The 16,216-nt window shown below is 41.9% G+C and overlaps 3 protein-coding genes across 4 annotated transcripts; all 3 read right to left on the bottom strand.

The window, feature by feature from the left end:
* Positions 1-166: 166 nt before the first annotated feature.
* On the bottom strand, positions 167-4,750 carry LOC133135344 (inhibitor of growth protein 4-like). The gene is made up of 8 exons (XM_061252275.1): positions 4,665-4,750; positions 4,112-4,183; positions 3,754-3,920; positions 3,331-3,445; positions 2,104-2,218; positions 1,528-1,672; positions 1,364-1,425; positions 167-1,208 (listed from the first exon to the last, which is right to left on the bottom strand). Exons 1-8 carry the CDS (start codon positions 4,699-4,701, stop codon positions 1,169-1,171), a joined length of 753 nt encoding a protein of 250 aa, XP_061108259.1. The 5' UTR covers positions 4,702-4,750; the 3' UTR covers positions 167-1,168.
* Positions 4,751-5,658: 908 nt separating this feature from the next.
* Positions 5,659-12,226, bottom strand: nop2 (NOP2 nucleolar protein homolog (yeast)). Of its 2 annotated transcripts, none has more exons than XM_061249129.1 (16): positions 12,208-12,226; positions 11,108-11,239; positions 10,880-10,922; positions 10,427-10,494; positions 9,963-10,261; positions 9,674-9,881; positions 9,269-9,468; positions 8,929-9,018; positions 8,701-8,788; positions 8,176-8,316; positions 7,894-8,033; positions 7,586-7,675; positions 7,346-7,468; positions 7,027-7,124; positions 6,669-6,811; positions 5,659-6,554 (listed from the first exon to the last, which is right to left on the bottom strand). In XM_061249129.1, exons 2-16 carry the CDS (start codon positions 11,211-11,213, stop codon positions 6,163-6,165), a joined length of 2,229 nt encoding a protein of 742 aa, XP_061105113.1. In that variant the 5' UTR covers positions 11,214-11,239; positions 12,208-12,226; the 3' UTR covers positions 5,659-6,162. The 2 variants fall into 2 exon arrangements, with proteins under 2 accessions (XP_061105113.1, XP_061105103.1); XM_061249119.1 differs by lacking the exon at positions 12,208-12,226 and adding an exon at positions 12,014-12,186.
* Positions 12,227-13,513: 1,287 nt separating this feature from the next.
* Positions 13,514-15,723, bottom strand: emg1 (EMG1 N1-specific pseudouridine methyltransferase). The gene is made up of 5 exons (XM_061262589.1): positions 15,513-15,723; positions 15,130-15,231; positions 14,703-14,844; positions 14,233-14,441; positions 13,514-13,974 (listed from the first exon to the last, which is right to left on the bottom strand). The coding sequence occupies exons 1-5, from the start codon at positions 15,705-15,707 to the stop codon at positions 13,861-13,863; spliced, it is 762 nt and encodes a 253-aa protein (XP_061118573.1). The 5' UTR covers positions 15,708-15,723; the 3' UTR covers positions 13,514-13,860.
* Positions 15,724-16,216: the final 493 nt, after the last annotated feature.

Below are 16,216 nucleotides of genomic sequence, written 5' to 3'. Positions count from 1 at the left end.
CAAAGCAGACCAGCCAATCCGATGGAGGCCTTCAACAGCAGCCATTTACATTGAAAATGAGGCCGTTCTTAAATCCAAAATGGCGATATGCTGAAATAATGATTGTAATTATCTGGTAGAAAAAAACGTCTGCATGTGCACGGACGAAATATTGAACGAGATTCACTTACAAAAAAATGGCTACATTTATTATCAATCCCACAGAAGTTAGATAATCAAATATAATAACCGAGTAAAATACTTCACACGTGTTCCCACATCATACTAGTCCTTTCAATTATTCTTTACAGAATGATTCCAAAACAAAGGCATACTAAAAATAGTATGGCTAACTGGCTTTTTTGGCTAACTGGGACACAGTTTGTGGGATGGAGCAATCAGACATCCTCACCCACTAAGACAGCAATTGCCGTTTGGTTGTGCTTGTCAAAATAAATGAGGCAGAATTATTCACGTTAGTAGTTGTATTTAACAATTCAAAACAAATGTACACTTTTTCCTCAATGGTATATCAATTATTTACATTGGCTGTTTTTCTTACACAAAGTCCATTCCAACCTTGTTCAATCAAGCACAGTAATATTAGTGTGGTCCAGTCATATACTGAAGGCCTTGTAATTTCAATCCAAACATAATACTGTTTAAATTAATGTAATGCAGCACCCATTGACATACTAACTATTGTTGAGCACTGTAAAAAGAGCACACAGTTGCATACTACCACAGAACAATCCATCTTAAAAGTATTCCAGTTCTGCATACTACATTTGGACAGTCTTGACCAACAAATACAGTATATTGTGAAGCACCATACAAGGTATCCATGCCCAGGTCAGTGATGGGATCACTGGAAATTAATGCTGCTTGTGATCCACTGTCAGTTTTCTAATAACTTGGTTTTTTTTTTTAAAAAGGAGAGAAAAGAAAATCCATTAACCATTATTCCAAAAATAAAACTACAGCTGTAACTACTCCTCCATCACATTGTCACTCCCTGCCTCAGACAGACGGGAAAGTAGATATATGGGGAAAACAAGCACCAAACACTGGAGTGGGGAGACTAACCAAAGCCTACATCATTACTACCCCATGAGGGAGGGAGAACTCTTAATCCCCCTCTCCTCTCTCAAGCCCCATCTCAAATGTTGTGTCCCATCTTGTTCTCCGTTTATTTCTTTTTCCTCTCCTGAGAGCAGCGTGGACAGTACCTGGCGGGAAAAACGAAGGAGACTAAGGGATAGACAAAGCAGGCATTCTATATACCAGTCAGTATTGTGGTTTTAAAAAAACACACATGTCGATCACCAATTTATTTAATTTGTACAGCGGTTTCACTCATCCAGCTGTGAAAACCCATTCTCACCATTTTCCTCTGGGCTTGGTCGTCAGTCCCACACAGGCAAAGTGGAACCATTCAATGGAGCACTGCAAAACAGAGTCAAGAGGATAAACTCAAACTGCCACCAAACACAACAGTAGCTTGATCAAACAGTGCAACGGCACTGAACAGGCACTGCCGGCACTCACATCCGTGTTGTCACAGCCAATCATTTCTCCATATGAAACCTGGTGACAGAGGCAGTAGGTGGGCTCGTTGGGATCCACTGGCATGTCCAATACATCAGAAGGGTGGACGTTCCCGAAATTCACTGCAGGAGGATTGAACTCCGCCCTGACAATGGAAAAGAGGTTACCATACACAACAGTACACAGGTATCGACAAGCTGGACATATTTCCTATATTTCATCAGTAAATACTCTAGAGCAGGGCTGCCCAAACCTGTTCCTGGAGATCTACCGTTCTGTAGGTTTTCACTTCAACCCTAATTTGGCACACCTGATTCTACTAATACCTACTCAGTAGCTCAATGAGATCTGAAGCTGTTGAAGGTGTGGCTTTGTTAGGGTTGGACAGTAGATCTCCAGGAACAGGGTTGGGCAGCCCTGCTCTAGAACCATCACAGAGCCGGTGGGGGGAGCTTGTACAGAACACTGAAACTGGGAGGGAGTGGTGACATGCATCTATGTGTAAAAACAAAGTGGAGTTTTCCAATTTAATGACAAAGCATTTGGGAGAAATGTCACAGGGAAAAAAACACATACGTATGGATAAGCTTCACTTTTTTCTGTCCATTTTTGGGGCTGCCGTCATCGTCTGAGTTCTTCACCTTTGACCGAGTTCGAGCCACTTTCTTCTCTTTGGGCCCTCGTGGCTCACCTGACAGAAAGGAAAAGATACGGAATATTAAAAGTCTTATAGATTATACTGCAGGCAGAAACTGAAACAATATATAAATAATAATAAAAACTAATTCTAATCAAACACTGAATGTACGTTCAAATAGTACCAATGTTCTGTTACAAAAGTGCAGAAAAAGAAAAAAGATGGCAACACTCAAAGTTAAACACAAATGAACATACAATATGGATGATAACACATTATATGATGTCCTTTCAAGGTAGAATTTTCAGAAAGCCAAATACATGACTTAATCTTTCCTAATTTTGAACCTTCTTAAACATTGTGTTACATTATTGGCATTTGGCAGACGCTCTTATCCAGAGCGACGTACAGTTGATTAGACTAAGCACAAGACAATCCTCGCCTGGAACAATGCAGGGTTAAGGGCCTTGCTCAAGGGCCCAACGGCTGTGCAGATCTTATTGTGGCTACACAGGGATTCAAACCCCCAACCTTGTCTGCCCCAGTCATTTAACTTAACCACTATGCTACAGGCCACCCATGTAGTATACAGTAGCACACTGTAAGGGTAATTTTCTTAATTGATTCTTAATTGACAATGTGTGTTAACATAAAGACAATCGCATGATTACAAATAACGTTTAGTGATAAAACTTATTACTATTAGACCACTTTCTGAATTAAGTGCTTACTAGGAGTCTTTCTCTGTCTCTCTCCAGCAGACAGACAGCCTTTGACCTTAATGTCTCTGCTTCTCAGCTAGCACATTCTGGTCTTACAGCAAGGTCAACAAGGGGTATTCAGAAGACAAAATACTGATAAATGTTCGTCGCCAGCTTCATGTCTTTTTATTTTGGTAAAGCCCCCCCTTCAGGAAAAGTGTATAAGAGTCTTACTGTGTCTGATTCAAATCAGAAAGTCGATAAGCTTTCTCCCTTTCTGTCATTTCTTTGCAAATAAATACGAAAGTTAAAGAGAAGAATAGCTATTGTTGAGTTTTTTACTGGATCTGTTTCATCAGACGATGCTCACCTGTGAAATGTTAAAAAGGGCATTTTTCCCTAACACGCACGCTCACAGACAAACGGACAAACAGACAAACGGATAAACGCAGTTGTGGCGCTCACTCTTTTTGCCCTTGCTGGAGGTGGAGTCGTAGTCGGTGCTCTCAATCTGCTTTTCCTTCAGGTCGGCCTCAAAGCGGGCCAGGTCTGTGTCTAGCCGCCGGATGTGTTTGTCCACCTGGATTAAGCAAAAGTAGACTTAATAACAACACAGGGACATGTTCTTTTGTACCATGACTGCTAACAGTAAACAAATAACCTCTGATAACAGTGTTTACCAACTAGTAATTCATACAAAATATTACATAGTGAAAGCAGTTGGGAAACTCCATTCATGGTGCTAAAAAGATATGCACATATAGGCTATTTGGTAAGTGCTCGTGATTGCTAACTGCAGACCACAGAACTCAAAGGAAACCACAAGCTCAAACCAGACAAATACAAGAAATACACCAAACAGAGCTCCAGCTTGTGTCGGTTGCTGACCATCTCATATGTCTGCATAGCCAGCTGCACTTTATCATCGCCAAACTCCTTGCACTTGCTATAGGATTGCTGGATTTGCCGCAGAAGGGATAGCTTCTGTTCTGAAGACAGCGTCCGTGCATTGGATGTGTATTCCCGTGCCAGAGAATCAATCTGTCCCTTCAGGTCTGTAATGGAAGGAGAGGTAGGTAAAACTCTGAGTGCACAGTATTTAGGCTTCCCAAACACCATGGAGCATGCATATGGACATAACAAAGACAATGGGAATATTTTTTAGGGAGAGCAGGCCAGAGCCCAACAGAAGCATAATCAGAAACCCCCACATAATTATATTGCTTCCGGTCTCATACTCACATACCCTCAGTCCTTTGGTCCAAGTCTCTCATCAGTTGGAAATTCCTCTGCAGCTCAAATGGCAGATTCTCTATGCCTGGAGAAAGATTTAACCAGAAAAACAGAATTACCCGTGTGGATCATTCTTCAAATGCCGCTTATCATGCCAGCATCCCGGTTCATAATATTGATACAATACTGCAGTGTGCATCTGTTTTTTTAGCTGCCTTTAAGCTAGTTGGCAAATTGACATGCAAACGTCCCATTTCGCAAATAAACAAAGGTGACTTTAGGATGCAAATACGAGCACAGACGTACAGCTAATTCTTAATAGTTAAAATGCAAACTATTTACTCTGAACGAACAGTATGGCAAGCACAGGATATTATAAAGTAACAACGCGTGTTAGCGCTAACTTAGCTTACCAAGACAAGTCAATCTAAACTAGCCGTTGTATTTTAATCAATCGTATACCCCACTTAACTGACTTGTAACAGTACCCCGACTGTAATGTACGTTGTAGTACACCTGATCGGACAATTAATTACAAATTTACAGTAAAGTAAAATTGTACTCACTGTCCAGGTAGTGTTCTAAATACATCCCCGCCGCCATTTTGGATAACAAAAACAACAGCTCTTCCGGTCAGAAAGGAAGTACGAAAAGAGAGTAAAAGTTGATTGACGGTCAGGCTCTAAAATTGCTCGCGTCAAGGGATCTGTGATGAAGGTATATATCAACTTGAAAGATAAATCCCATACCAAGTATATTTTACCAGCTTTAAATGTATTTACCGAATACAGCCAATTTATTATGTTGCCAACTCTCAGGGTTGCAGCTGAGATTACTCTGGGAATTTACAGCAGTGTTGGCTAGAATAATATTCACTTCAGTCGGACCCGTCAGAAAGGTGCAAATAGACCTCGTTGTAACCGTTAAACAACATTTAACAGCTGGATCACGATAAAGCCAGTGTTAAGATGATGTCTTTTATATGTTGCCATAGCGTAGTGCCCTGGAGTTTTCTTTATTACGCTCTGGCCTCCAAATTTATAATTGATACTCTCCTAATGAATAGAGTGCAACATTTTCATAATTTCCTTTCCCCTCGGGCTTCTGCAGACTGCTCCAGCCCTATCCCTCCCCTGGTTCAAGATCATACTTTGACCCCAGATGCATCACCCCGCCCCGCTGAACTCAATATTACACATCCCTTCATTTGGACTTTCTGCTTAACTTTTAATATTTACTGTGATACTAGGTCCCTTATTACATTCTGCACCGGGCCTCACAGCCAACGATGGGCTCCCCCCTATAGGCAGGTTCCTCCTGAGATTTCTTCACATCTGAGAGTGCTATCGCTTGAGGTTTTTTTTGCTTACCACCAGGGAGTTTTGTTTTGGTTTTGGTTTTTTACCTTGCTGCTTGCCTTTTGGGGATTCAGGCCTGGTTTTTGCTCAGGTTGCTCAGCTCTGTTATTCTGAAAAAATCCTATATTAAAAAAATCACTGACTTCATTTGGTATGCCACAAATTCTCAAATACTCAAAGTACATGCTGATGCTGCACTACATTATTTTCAAGTCATTTAATTAATACAGTTCATCATTGTACAAGTCTATTAATACAATTATGAATAAAAACAAAATGAATGGATGATTTATTAACCAAAGCTCTTTTTTGAATGATGAAACCCATCTCAGGTACACACAGGTACTGAGGAAAGCTGAGATGAAATTTATTCATTCTTCTCACACAGTAATATTTATCAAAGTCATTCTTTGAACAATCTTCAGGACAACATCTTACAACAATCTCTAGGACAAATGAATACATACAAATATAAATCTTTCCAGGAAAGATGCAAGTTATCTGTTCAAGGGTGTAGTATTGAACTAAGGGCATAAAAATATGCCCCATAAAGAATTGCTGCAATGACCAATGCAGTCTGTAAGTCCCAAGCCCCCCCCCCCCTCCCCTCTGCATAGAGATCAGTGATGGACTGGCTCCATCCAGTCTATAACCCCAATCCCCCTTCACGTGTATGTTACATCATTACATCAGAGTTACATGCTTCTCACGCCACTTCTTTTTTCAGCAGCTTCTTAAACTTCTTAAACTTGTTCTTGCCCAATCTGTTTGTTTTCTTCATGAGAGTTTTCCTCTTTTTACCCATTTTTTTCTCAAACTTGCTACCCTCATTTGTCTCCTCGGCCTTCACTTCTTTTACAGTCTCTGTACCTTCCTTGGCTACCTTAGGTTTCTTCTTTCCATCTTTTATCTTTTTTAGCACAGCCTCTGGCTTCTTGGCGACTTTCTTTGCAACAGCTCCATTTGTCGCAACCTTCCCCTTTGCAATGTCTGCTTTGACTTTGAGTGGTTTCTTGGCCTTGCCCTTTGACCCTGGATTTTTAGGGCTTTCCTTTGAGGGTGCAGGAGTCTCCGTCTCAGCAGGTACAGTCTCCTCTTCTGCAAAGACCAAAGAGAAGTCAATACAGTGCACAATCACTAACTGAACTGCACACTGCATAACAACAAAATTATAATTCAGGTTCACTGTGGGCCATACTGAGACTGCCTTACCTGCTGGTTCACCAGGGGGTAGGGTTGGAACAGTGTTAGAGAACTTCTTCAGTTTCGCCACAAAGAATCCATCCATGTTGTGCGAGTGGGGGTAGAATCGTCTTGAGAGACGGAGGGAGGGGTGGAAACGGCGTTCTTTGAACCTGATCGGAGAAAAGAAACAGTGAGAAAAGGCAGACCAATATAACGAAAGACATAGCCCTGCAATTGAAACTCCCAAACAACCAGGTTATTTTTCTACTGACTTTGGTTGTACATCCCTGCTCTCTGACCTGCATCATGGATTGCACACAGAATCTTGTTTATTTTTTTCCTCATAGTGCATTCACTGTCACTCTGACCCAAATTCTTTCTTTACCTTGTAAACCCCTCCTTGCCGAAGTCCAGGCCAGTGGGTACCAGTTTGACGTTCCTTTTCTTCAGGGCATAGTCCACAACCCATTCATTCTCCTCCACCTGAAGTGATTATCAGAATCATTCTGTTATGTTTGTGCTTAATTTTAGTTTTCAGGAATCCTCAAGAACCCAACACTTTTCTCAAAAGCGCCAATTCCACCAAAAAGTATGAATTTGTATTAATAGAACTGTCTTGGCAAGAACTATGATGAGGTGTTCCCAGCTCTGATCAGAATGGCACAAATGGAGCACTTTGAGAGCTGTTGTCAAAAAGTACTCACCATGATGGAACAGGTGCAGTAGACCAGGTAACCACCTGTTTTAGACTCTGCATTGAGGGAATCAATGGCTGACAGAATGAGCTCCTTTTGCAAGTGGGCACTGCGCTGGATATCAGACTCATCCTGACAAGGTAGAGAGTGAGAAAGTACAAACGCTACATTAGCTCCAAAAAGCCAACAAAAATGCCCTATGAATCTCAGTGAGCGATTCAAATACAAAACATTCTGGAAATACATTACCTTACTGGTTTTCACGGCTGGGTCTTTGGAAATAACTCCGGTACCAGAGCAAGGGGCATCCAACAAGACGCGATCAAACCCACCCATCACCTGTCAATCAAATACACAACCAATCAGGGACGGGACACAAATGTCGGTCGTCCATAACAATCAAATCAGAGCCACGTAGTCAAGTATCCATGGTCTTTGTAGCATCATCCAAATTCAAGAGTATATTACCAAAGCATTACCTCACACAGTGATTATACCCATTGAACATCACACAGACCGAACAACTCACAGCCATGAATGACTAACAGGGAATGTACCTTAGGAAACTGCCTGCCGTCATAGTTGCAAATGACCGTGTTGGTGACACCCAGACGATGGATATTGCCCACCACACTCTTCAGTCTCTCAGCACTCGCGTCATTGGCCACGATCACACCCGTATTTCTCATTAGTTGAGCTGGAGGCAGAGTAATAATGACTGTGTGCTTAGGTGGAGATACTGCGTTTCAATAAACACCAGGTAAAGTATTAGCTAAATCCTATCCAACATCTTTAGGCTACCATACCACTGAAAATCCAAATTAAAAGCAGGCACATACCCATATATGTGGTCTTGCCTGCTGGGGCACAGCTCATGTCAAGTACTGACTCCCCCTCCTGGGGAGAGAGTGCCATGACGGGCAACAGACTTGAGGCACCTTGAAGCATGTACTGACCAGCTAAGTACTCCGGGGTTGCACCTAGGACCAAGATAGATTGGCAGGTTTAGTACAGAAAACAGGACTGATCTTTTTCTCCCCGCACCCCACCCCCGCCCCAATCAACAACATTAGGTCTTACTGAAAGATTTACAATTAACATAAGAAAAACCTGGACTGAATTACATTACATTATAGTCATTTGGCAGACACTCTTGTCCAGAGTGACGTACAATAAAGTGCATACCCATAACATAGATAACAGATCAAAACTTGGAGCTTTGTAGATTAACAAGTAGCAATACCACAGTTTTGGCAACTAGAACACTAACAATATCAAAATAATTATACATACAGTCTCATAATGAATGCTAGAACATATTAGCACCATGGAAGAAAAAAGGAAGAAGAGAAAATGAGATTCACCTATAGGTACAGAGGAGTCAAATATGACCAGGCCCACTTTCGACCACTTTCCTAAGGGGTCGAGGTTTACCCCTCTGTTGATCAGGGCCTGAAGAAATGAGATGATGCAGAACAACTCAAACATCACAGCATTGCCATTTTTGTGATTAAATGGAATGCAATTACTTTAATATCTTATGATATCATGTATCCTGTGTCCAATTTATTTTCTGAGCATTGACTGATTACCTGAGCCAAGTCCCGCCTCCTTGTCTTGAGGGTATTCGTTCGAATGGTGACCGGCCGGTGAACTTCATTGGCCTCCAGGAAATCAATCAACTACAATAAAGTAATAAAGTGCAGATTGATTAATATAAGACAATGTCACTTAATGCAAATGACTTTTCCATCCAATTCTGTCAAACTGAATCATGTTAAGTAAAGGCATTAGTAGTTCCATTTTAATAAAACTGCCAACACTGAAAGATGCTCTGATGAATGTCAGACCAAAAGATCGTTAATTTCTTAAAATGATATTTAAAAAAACAAATTCAAACACTGTATAAGGAGCTATGACCACTACTTTTACCTCTGATACTGGGAAGATGTCCAGCAGTTTCTCAATGAGGAAGTTGTTATAGCTGTAGTAAGTCGACAGATCCTTCTTCAGGAGGGAGAGATAGTCCGCCCTCTCTTTCCCCTCCTCCCTCTTGCTGGCAAAGTTGGAGAGGACATCCACATTGTCCTTAATTCTCTGATGGATGGACTGCAGGTCTAAAGGAAGGAATCCTGAGAGATAAAAAGGAACTGTTAGAGAACAAGCTCACCAGGACACTGACTTGAGAAACCACACGTCATAAAATGAGAAACAACATAACTACTGTAAAGACAATATTTTGTAGAGCAAGTAAACTTAGAGCAAGTTTTATACATAGTGCAACATTCTGTAAAGAATTAACCGCTGAAAACTAACTGAGCCCAAATGATAACTTACCCTCTTTCTCTCTGTCCTCAGCGTCAGGAAGTTTGAATCTGTCCATCTCATCAATGTTGGCCTGCACGGTGTCCTCTTCATCTGCATGCTCGCTCCCGCTCCCCTCTTCCTCTTCCTCCTCCTCCTCCTCTTCATCATCATCGCTCTCCTGCTCCATAGCCGCCTCCAGCTTCTTCTGTTTCCTGGCAGCCCTCTCAATGGGGAGCAGCTGATTGAAGCACGCAGGAGGTGAGTAACAAAACATGGGCAGAATCAAACACGCTCCTCATTTTCAGCACAGAGTACGTACCTCTTCTCCATCCGCATCGTCCCCCTCTCCTTCACTACTGTCATCCGTCGCACCGTAGTCATCTACCATTTCTTCATCTCCATCACCGTCGTCATCGCCACCATCCTCTTTCTCCTCCTCCCCCTCCTCTTCACCATCTTCATCAGCTTTTTCTGCTTCAAGTCCTGCTCCCTTAACCACTCCTTCCTCATCTTCTTCCTGTTCCCATTCGCTGTCACTGTCCTCCTCACCGTCCGATTCGTCAGCAGGCCGCTTCCGCTTGGCTGGTTTCAGCCACTCACTGTTCTCATCCGTGAACCCTAAGAATGAACCAAGACCAAATCAACGTCAATCTGATGCTGATGCTGAGACAGAGCTGCCATGGAGGACTCCATTATGAGAGAACAAATTCACCATATAGGTCTGAGATCAATCAGATAAATCCTAAAGCAGATATGAAATCACACGCAATGAAATTCAGATACCTTTTTGTGGCTGTTTCTTTGCAGCTTCTTCTTTAGCTGGGACGGAAGGTTGTGTTCTCTTTGCAGCTCTGCGTAAAAACAATCATCACTGTCAGAAAACTAAGATGTGAATCAAACCACTCGCTCCAACTGGGCTCTACAGTGCAACCATTTTAGGAAAGTGACGTAGCTAGCTGCTGGAGGGGCTAGCTGGAAAACCTCATTTAGGAGCACATCTATTAATTGGGCTGCATTAGTGCGCTCCTAAATTCTACACCTTAGGAGCACTGGTGTTCCTTGGAGAAATAAATCCAGCCTAGAGAAATAAAACCAGCCAAGAGCCCTGCCTTATGCATTATGCATTATAAAACATATCAGACGTGCTTTCAGCAAATTAACATCCCCATATGTATAACAGGACTGGCCCTGCAGAAAAATGCATTCAGTTCCCATCACGCCTGTCACCTGTCTTACCGTTTCCGTGCTCTGCTTGACAGCCTTTTTGGCTCTGTCTCCTCTGAAAAAAAGCAAAAGCAAAAAGCAAACAATTCAAATACAAAATGCAACAACTTCACAGCAATGAAAGAAAAGATAATAACTACAATTACTACATACACATATAGCTATAAAACAGTTTGCAGCAAAAATATGCTCAATTTCCTATAATTTATGTGTTTAAAATGATATAACTGAACATCGTACCATCCACTAAGAATTTTGCAATCTCAGTCTCTGCTCCTTTCTGTTTCCTAGACTTTCGTCCAGGCCCTCGCTTAACCTTATTGGTAGGATCCAACTTCCTTCCCATGTTTGAGTTACTGTGTGGTTGGTTTTCTGTGGAAACAGAATATGACAGACTAAATTATATACATGAGGGAAAAAATCCTATAAAAAGACTAACAATTCAAATTGGATGAGCTACTGCATACTATTCACTGCTTGAGGAGGAACTGTAGTGAATAAATACACAAATACAGACTAGACAGTTTTGAATGCGTTTAACAAAAATAAACCTGTTGCCGCAATTATTACAGTATGGGATCGATCGAGTAGTACGTCTAGCGAAGAGCAAATAATACAACTTCAATCTGCATACTGTATTCACGCAACAAGCACAACATATTTGACAGGCTTTTAGCGAAGTAACTGAACAGACTTAAATCCATTTGCAGTATTATAGGCTTCCATCTTTATTATGCATCACACGTGGTTGCGCGCATTGGTCATTGTAATAATTATTTCGGGTACATCGTACCGACTTTCCCCAATAATTGACGTATGTTTTGCGGCCAATAATCAGAAAGTTATATTAGGTAGTTTTAATTTGCATCACTCTGTATACGTGTCTCGTTGTCAAGTATATCCAACTGAACGATAGAATGTACTCATGGCAGAAGTAGCTTACATTGGGCAGTCAGGCGACTTATTTGTGATGTAGTGATATAGCAGATTTGTTTGAACAAACTAACAACTAGAAAAGTATCAAGGAACCGTTTATATACAACTAAGATTTATGCGAATTGAAAACAAGACGCTATCTAGGTCTTTTCAACGGAGCGACATTGCTAACTTAACTAAGCCAAGTTATCCTCATCCACACAAACTTACTTGCGATTGATACGGACGATCCCGTAATTTATGCAATCTCCTGATTGCGTCTTTCTCCACTCTCTCCCAGCAAATCTATTTGCTGGTGGGTCGCGGTTTATTTTCAATCTAAATACAGAAGTATTTAAGCACCATATGAAATAACACGCACATGCAACTCTACACACGTTTGTTCCCGGAATAAGAAAACTCACGTGTTTCCTGTCCATAGGAGAATCTGATTTTGTCGCCTCATTATGACGTTTTGCATTGCGTACCATAAAAGCACTCGCTCAAACAATAGTAATTTCCAGCGCTCGATGGCATAAGCAACACTTGTCAATGTTATCAGCCGACAGTAAATAGTTCATTTTTTAATTCTCATAAGACTTGTTCCAAACGATGTGACGCACAGCACACTTGTTCTGGGATCAGAGAATTGAGATGTGCATTTTGATTCAAGATTGATGTTTGTGCGTATCTGCAGGGTTGCAAAGCTAATACAGGATTGACAGATCCAACCGCTTTGGGGCAATTGCAGGTTTTATTCCCTTTACCACAGAACTGCATCACAACTGAAGCTATCCAAATCTGTGAAATAAAGATTAGCTGTTCTATTTTTAATGCAGTTCTGTGGTCTGGAGGTTTGACCCTAAGGTTTAAACTCTAGTGAAGCACACTGCAATTGACCCACAGCGTTTGGATCGTTCAACCCAACCAATATTTGCTTTAACATTTACATGTCTGGCAATTAATGGTTGCTGTTCAGTATAATAGTCTTTGCATTTTACACTTTTGATGACTGGAAATCAATCACTATTATGAGGCAAAGCCGACAGATCTGTAGCTTACTGCACTTCCCACATTTGAAATGAATTATTCTGTTTAAGGGATGACCTGAATGAGATCTACATAAGAAGCGTATTTAAAAACCAGTTCCGGTGTAAGGGAGGTTTTAGTCAGAGATGATTTAGCACTGGATTAGTGCTCCCACTCCCACACTTCTGCTATGAGACACAGGATTTCAGCCTCATTCCAATGTTCGCACACTCCCTCTAAAAATCTCACACCAGACCATTTTCATCCAACATTGAACCACTCGTGTTCAGCAATATCCTCAAACTCTAGTTTCATATTCATATCATATTCATCCATGGGGTTGAATGTGCCAATGCACACTGAACCAGCACTACTCAGGCAGTAAAGACTCTCACCAAGGGCTCAGACATAGGCTTCTGATTCCACTACTGCAATAGCCACTATGACCAATAATCTAGAGGGAGACCGTTGACCTGATCACACCATGTCATCAGTGAGATACACCTGTCCAGAAGAATTAACACGTTGTGCAGCTGCAGGTGGCACAGTATTTTCTCAAGGCACAATTTGTGACTCTAAACTGGGTTTAAAAATGGGACACATTTTAAAACATTTTTGCATTGAATTATCTAGAATTTTACACTGTAGATACAGCAAGCAATACATTTCAATCTCTTGCCTACGAAAACACAAAAATAAGAGTGAGGTATCACAATGAGTTTATTTGTATTTTGTAGAAAAAAACTATACAGAGGAATAGCACTGCCATTAAATGAAAATCCTATACAGTGAAATGCTTCCCCTGTGAAGAAAAACCCACACAAACAGTAATTTATCTACATATTTTATGTATAGCTTTGACAAGAGCCAGGAGCCCATTCAGCATTCAGTTACCAAGTAAATTGCTCTCCATCCTGACTACTGAAAATACATCACTGTGTATTCTGTAAAACACCAGGCACACATCCATCCCCTGAGTCGTGGCTCAATGTCAGTGTCCTTTCCTCCATACTCAAGACGACACTCCCCATTTACTGCAGCTCTTCAGGTCACAACACACCCCAGACCTCCTCAAAGGCCGAACACATCTTCGCACAAGTCAAGGCTGCAGAAAGAGGGTAGTTACTGATAGACACGGTCTTCTCTGTGTAATCCACATTCACCTGAGGGTAAAAAGGAAAGACAATTACCATCAATTAGAAAGAAAACATTCAACACAAGAATCAAAACAATCCAGTCAATGACTGGATTCCCTCAGTTGAAACATGCAAGCTAGACAGATCAGGGCTTTCCACTTTGATTGTTTTCTTTTTTTTGCCATTTGAAAAAAAATCCTCTAGAGCAAACGGAACAAAAAGGAGCCCTTCCCCTTTAAGGAAGCATAAAAAGCAAGAACCTCCCCTCTCCTCGAGAGAACTCACCGCTCCATGTGCGAAGGCTCCGATCACAACCGTGGCAGGCCCCTCCTCGGGAACAACAGTCCTGGCGCAGACTGCCTCTCCGGCGGAGAAGGAGGTGGCGATGCGGGGGCAGCCGGGGGGCAGGTGATCCGAGACCGGGTTTTTAATGAGTCTCAGCAGCCGCTGGGGCCCGTCAGCAGCCCTCACACTGAGCTTGTGAAGAAGCTGGACTGGGGGAGAGGAAGAGAGTTCAAACAGGCAGCTGAAATAAGGTGAAGAGGCCGGACTGGAGGAGAGAGAGAGTTCAAACGAGCAGCTGAAGGGAGGGGGATGTGGACAGGAACATGTCAGGATGAGCTATGAAAAGGGGGTGTTGGTTGAGCCAGCATCATTGCCAAAATTAAAGCACCCCACTTCTTTCCAGGTACTCCAGCTCAAAAAATGTGATCACAGCACCAGAGATGACAGTCCACTGAAGAGAACCGTCTTACCCATAAGTCCACAGAAGCGAACAAATGTGCGTGGGATTCGGGTCTGTGGGTTGATTTCAATCAGTGCATTCTTCTCTGTGTGTACATACACCTGCAGTAATCCTGCGCGGTTCAATGGACTGTCCAGCAGCATCAGCAGGCACTGATAAAGAGAGAGACCACAAAGGATGACGAGACATTTCAATAAATTAATATAACCTAAATTAGGTAGCCAAGACACATTAAGACAATTATCATCATATTTGAACACCTGGCTGGTGGTTTTCGTTTCTTCTACGTAATTAGCTGAACAATTCGGGCTACTAATTGGTCAGACCGGACTCCCAAATAAAGGGAGGGCGGAAAACCAGCAGCAGATTTGATGATATCTGCATCAAGAGTAACTGAATGTAGTTAGCACTAAAACATGTCCGTGACATAATGTTACCTGATGTGTGATATCTGGTCGAATGCTTCCTGGATCCCTTCCATTCTTTATGATCATGCTCTTGTGTTGGTCGCAGTTAAGCAGCTCAAACGTCTTTCCGACCTAAGGACAATAAGACGGCAAAATATTTATTGTTAATATTAACTTGTTAATAATACATTCGAGTAAAAGACTGAATGTGTGTGAGCAGTTAAGTGTAACATCAATCTTTATCGGCCGCAAAACGCTCGTTAGCTTGTCATGATTAATGAGCAGAAAGTGATATTTTCTGCACATGTAAAGATAAGTGGTCAGAAACGTAGACATTTCAAGTTAGCGGAGGACCAACGTAGACACACAAGCCAGCCAGCAAATACAAGTCCAAAACAGACGATTAAAGCAACCTTCACGGTTTCCAGCGTCGCTCCCTCGAGAACAACAACAAGGCGCCTATCCGACATCCGTTCGTGAAGGCTTCGCTGTTGTTTGGCCGGTTTAGGTTCATATTCGTCCAAATGTTCCAAGCCACGTTTATCTCCAGAGCGCGCTGCCATCTTGTTTGAAGTAAAGTACTTGACGTCTGAGAAATTGTGCGTCATCAACAAAAGTGGTGGTGGGAAGTGAAGTCCAGCCGGCTAAAGACTTGAATGGCATTCAACAACACTGACACCTAACGCATCGGATGATAAATTGGAAATTGCAGCGGCGAAACGATTATCAGTGCACGATTGTCAGTGCAATTAACCTTCCTGTCGTGTTCGGGTCAAATCTGACCGATTTACAACTTAAAACACTCATAAATATTGTGTTTTACATCTTATTGCCTCAAGGCCTCATGATATCCTCCACACTATGCACTTGAACATATAAAAGTGATGATCACCACTTTCATTGAATTTTGAGTGTTTTAGTCAACCTTGTTACACCTGTGGTGTTCCCGGTCAAAAGTGACCGCCATAGGAAATGAATGGGTATCCAGACTATATTCATCCATCAGATCAGAAAACATCCCCATACATACCACCCCATACACACCACCCCAACACAGACACACACACACACATTTCAGACTGAACAATCTCTGTTATGTGAACCAACTTCCTGATGA

The sequence above is a fragment of the Conger conger genome, chromosome 1, assembly GCF_963514075.1.
Source record: "Conger conger chromosome 1, fConCon1.1, whole genome shotgun sequence".
Lineage (NCBI taxonomy): Eukaryota > Metazoa > Chordata > Actinopteri > Anguilliformes > Congridae > Conger > Conger conger.
This window is presented reverse-complemented; position numbering and strand designations above follow the sequence as displayed.

Bases quoted from the DNA above. Each gene is read 5' to 3' on its own strand.
- LOC133135344 (XM_061252275.1), bottom strand. From the start codon at position 4,701: ATGGCGGCGGGGATGTATTTAGAACACTACCTGGACA. The intron at 4,184-4,664 runs GTGAGTACAATT...ATCTTTCTCCAG, and splicing joins TTTAGAACACTACCTGGACA to GCATAGAGAATCTGCCATTT. The intron at 3,446-3,753 runs GTCAGCAACCGA...TGCTTAATCCAG, and splicing joins CTATGCAGACATATGAGATG to GTGGACAAACACATCCGGCG.
- emg1 (XM_061262589.1), bottom strand. From the start codon at position 15,707: ATGACGCACAATTTCTCAGACGTCAAGTACTTTACTTCAAACAAGATG. The intron at 15,232-15,512 runs GTTGCTTTAATC...TATTGTCCTTAG, and splicing joins CGACGCTGGAAACCGTGAAG to GTCGGAAAGACGTTTGAGCT. The intron at 14,442-14,702 runs GTAAGACGGTTC...CCTCTCCCCCAG, and splicing joins TCGCTTCTGTGGACTTATGG to TCCAGCTTCTTCACAAGCTC.
- nop2 (XM_061249129.1), bottom strand. From the start codon at position 11,213: ATGGGAAGGAAGTTGGATCCTACCAATAAGGTTAAGCGAGGGCCTGGA. The intron at 8,317-8,700 runs GTGAATCTCATT...TCTTGGTCCTAG, and splicing joins TGACTCCTCTGTACCTATAG to GTGCAACCCCGGAGTACTTA. The intron at 8,034-8,175 runs GTATGTGCCTGC...CTCTGCCTCCAG, and splicing joins AGGCAAGACCACATATATGG to CTCAACTAATGAGAAATACG.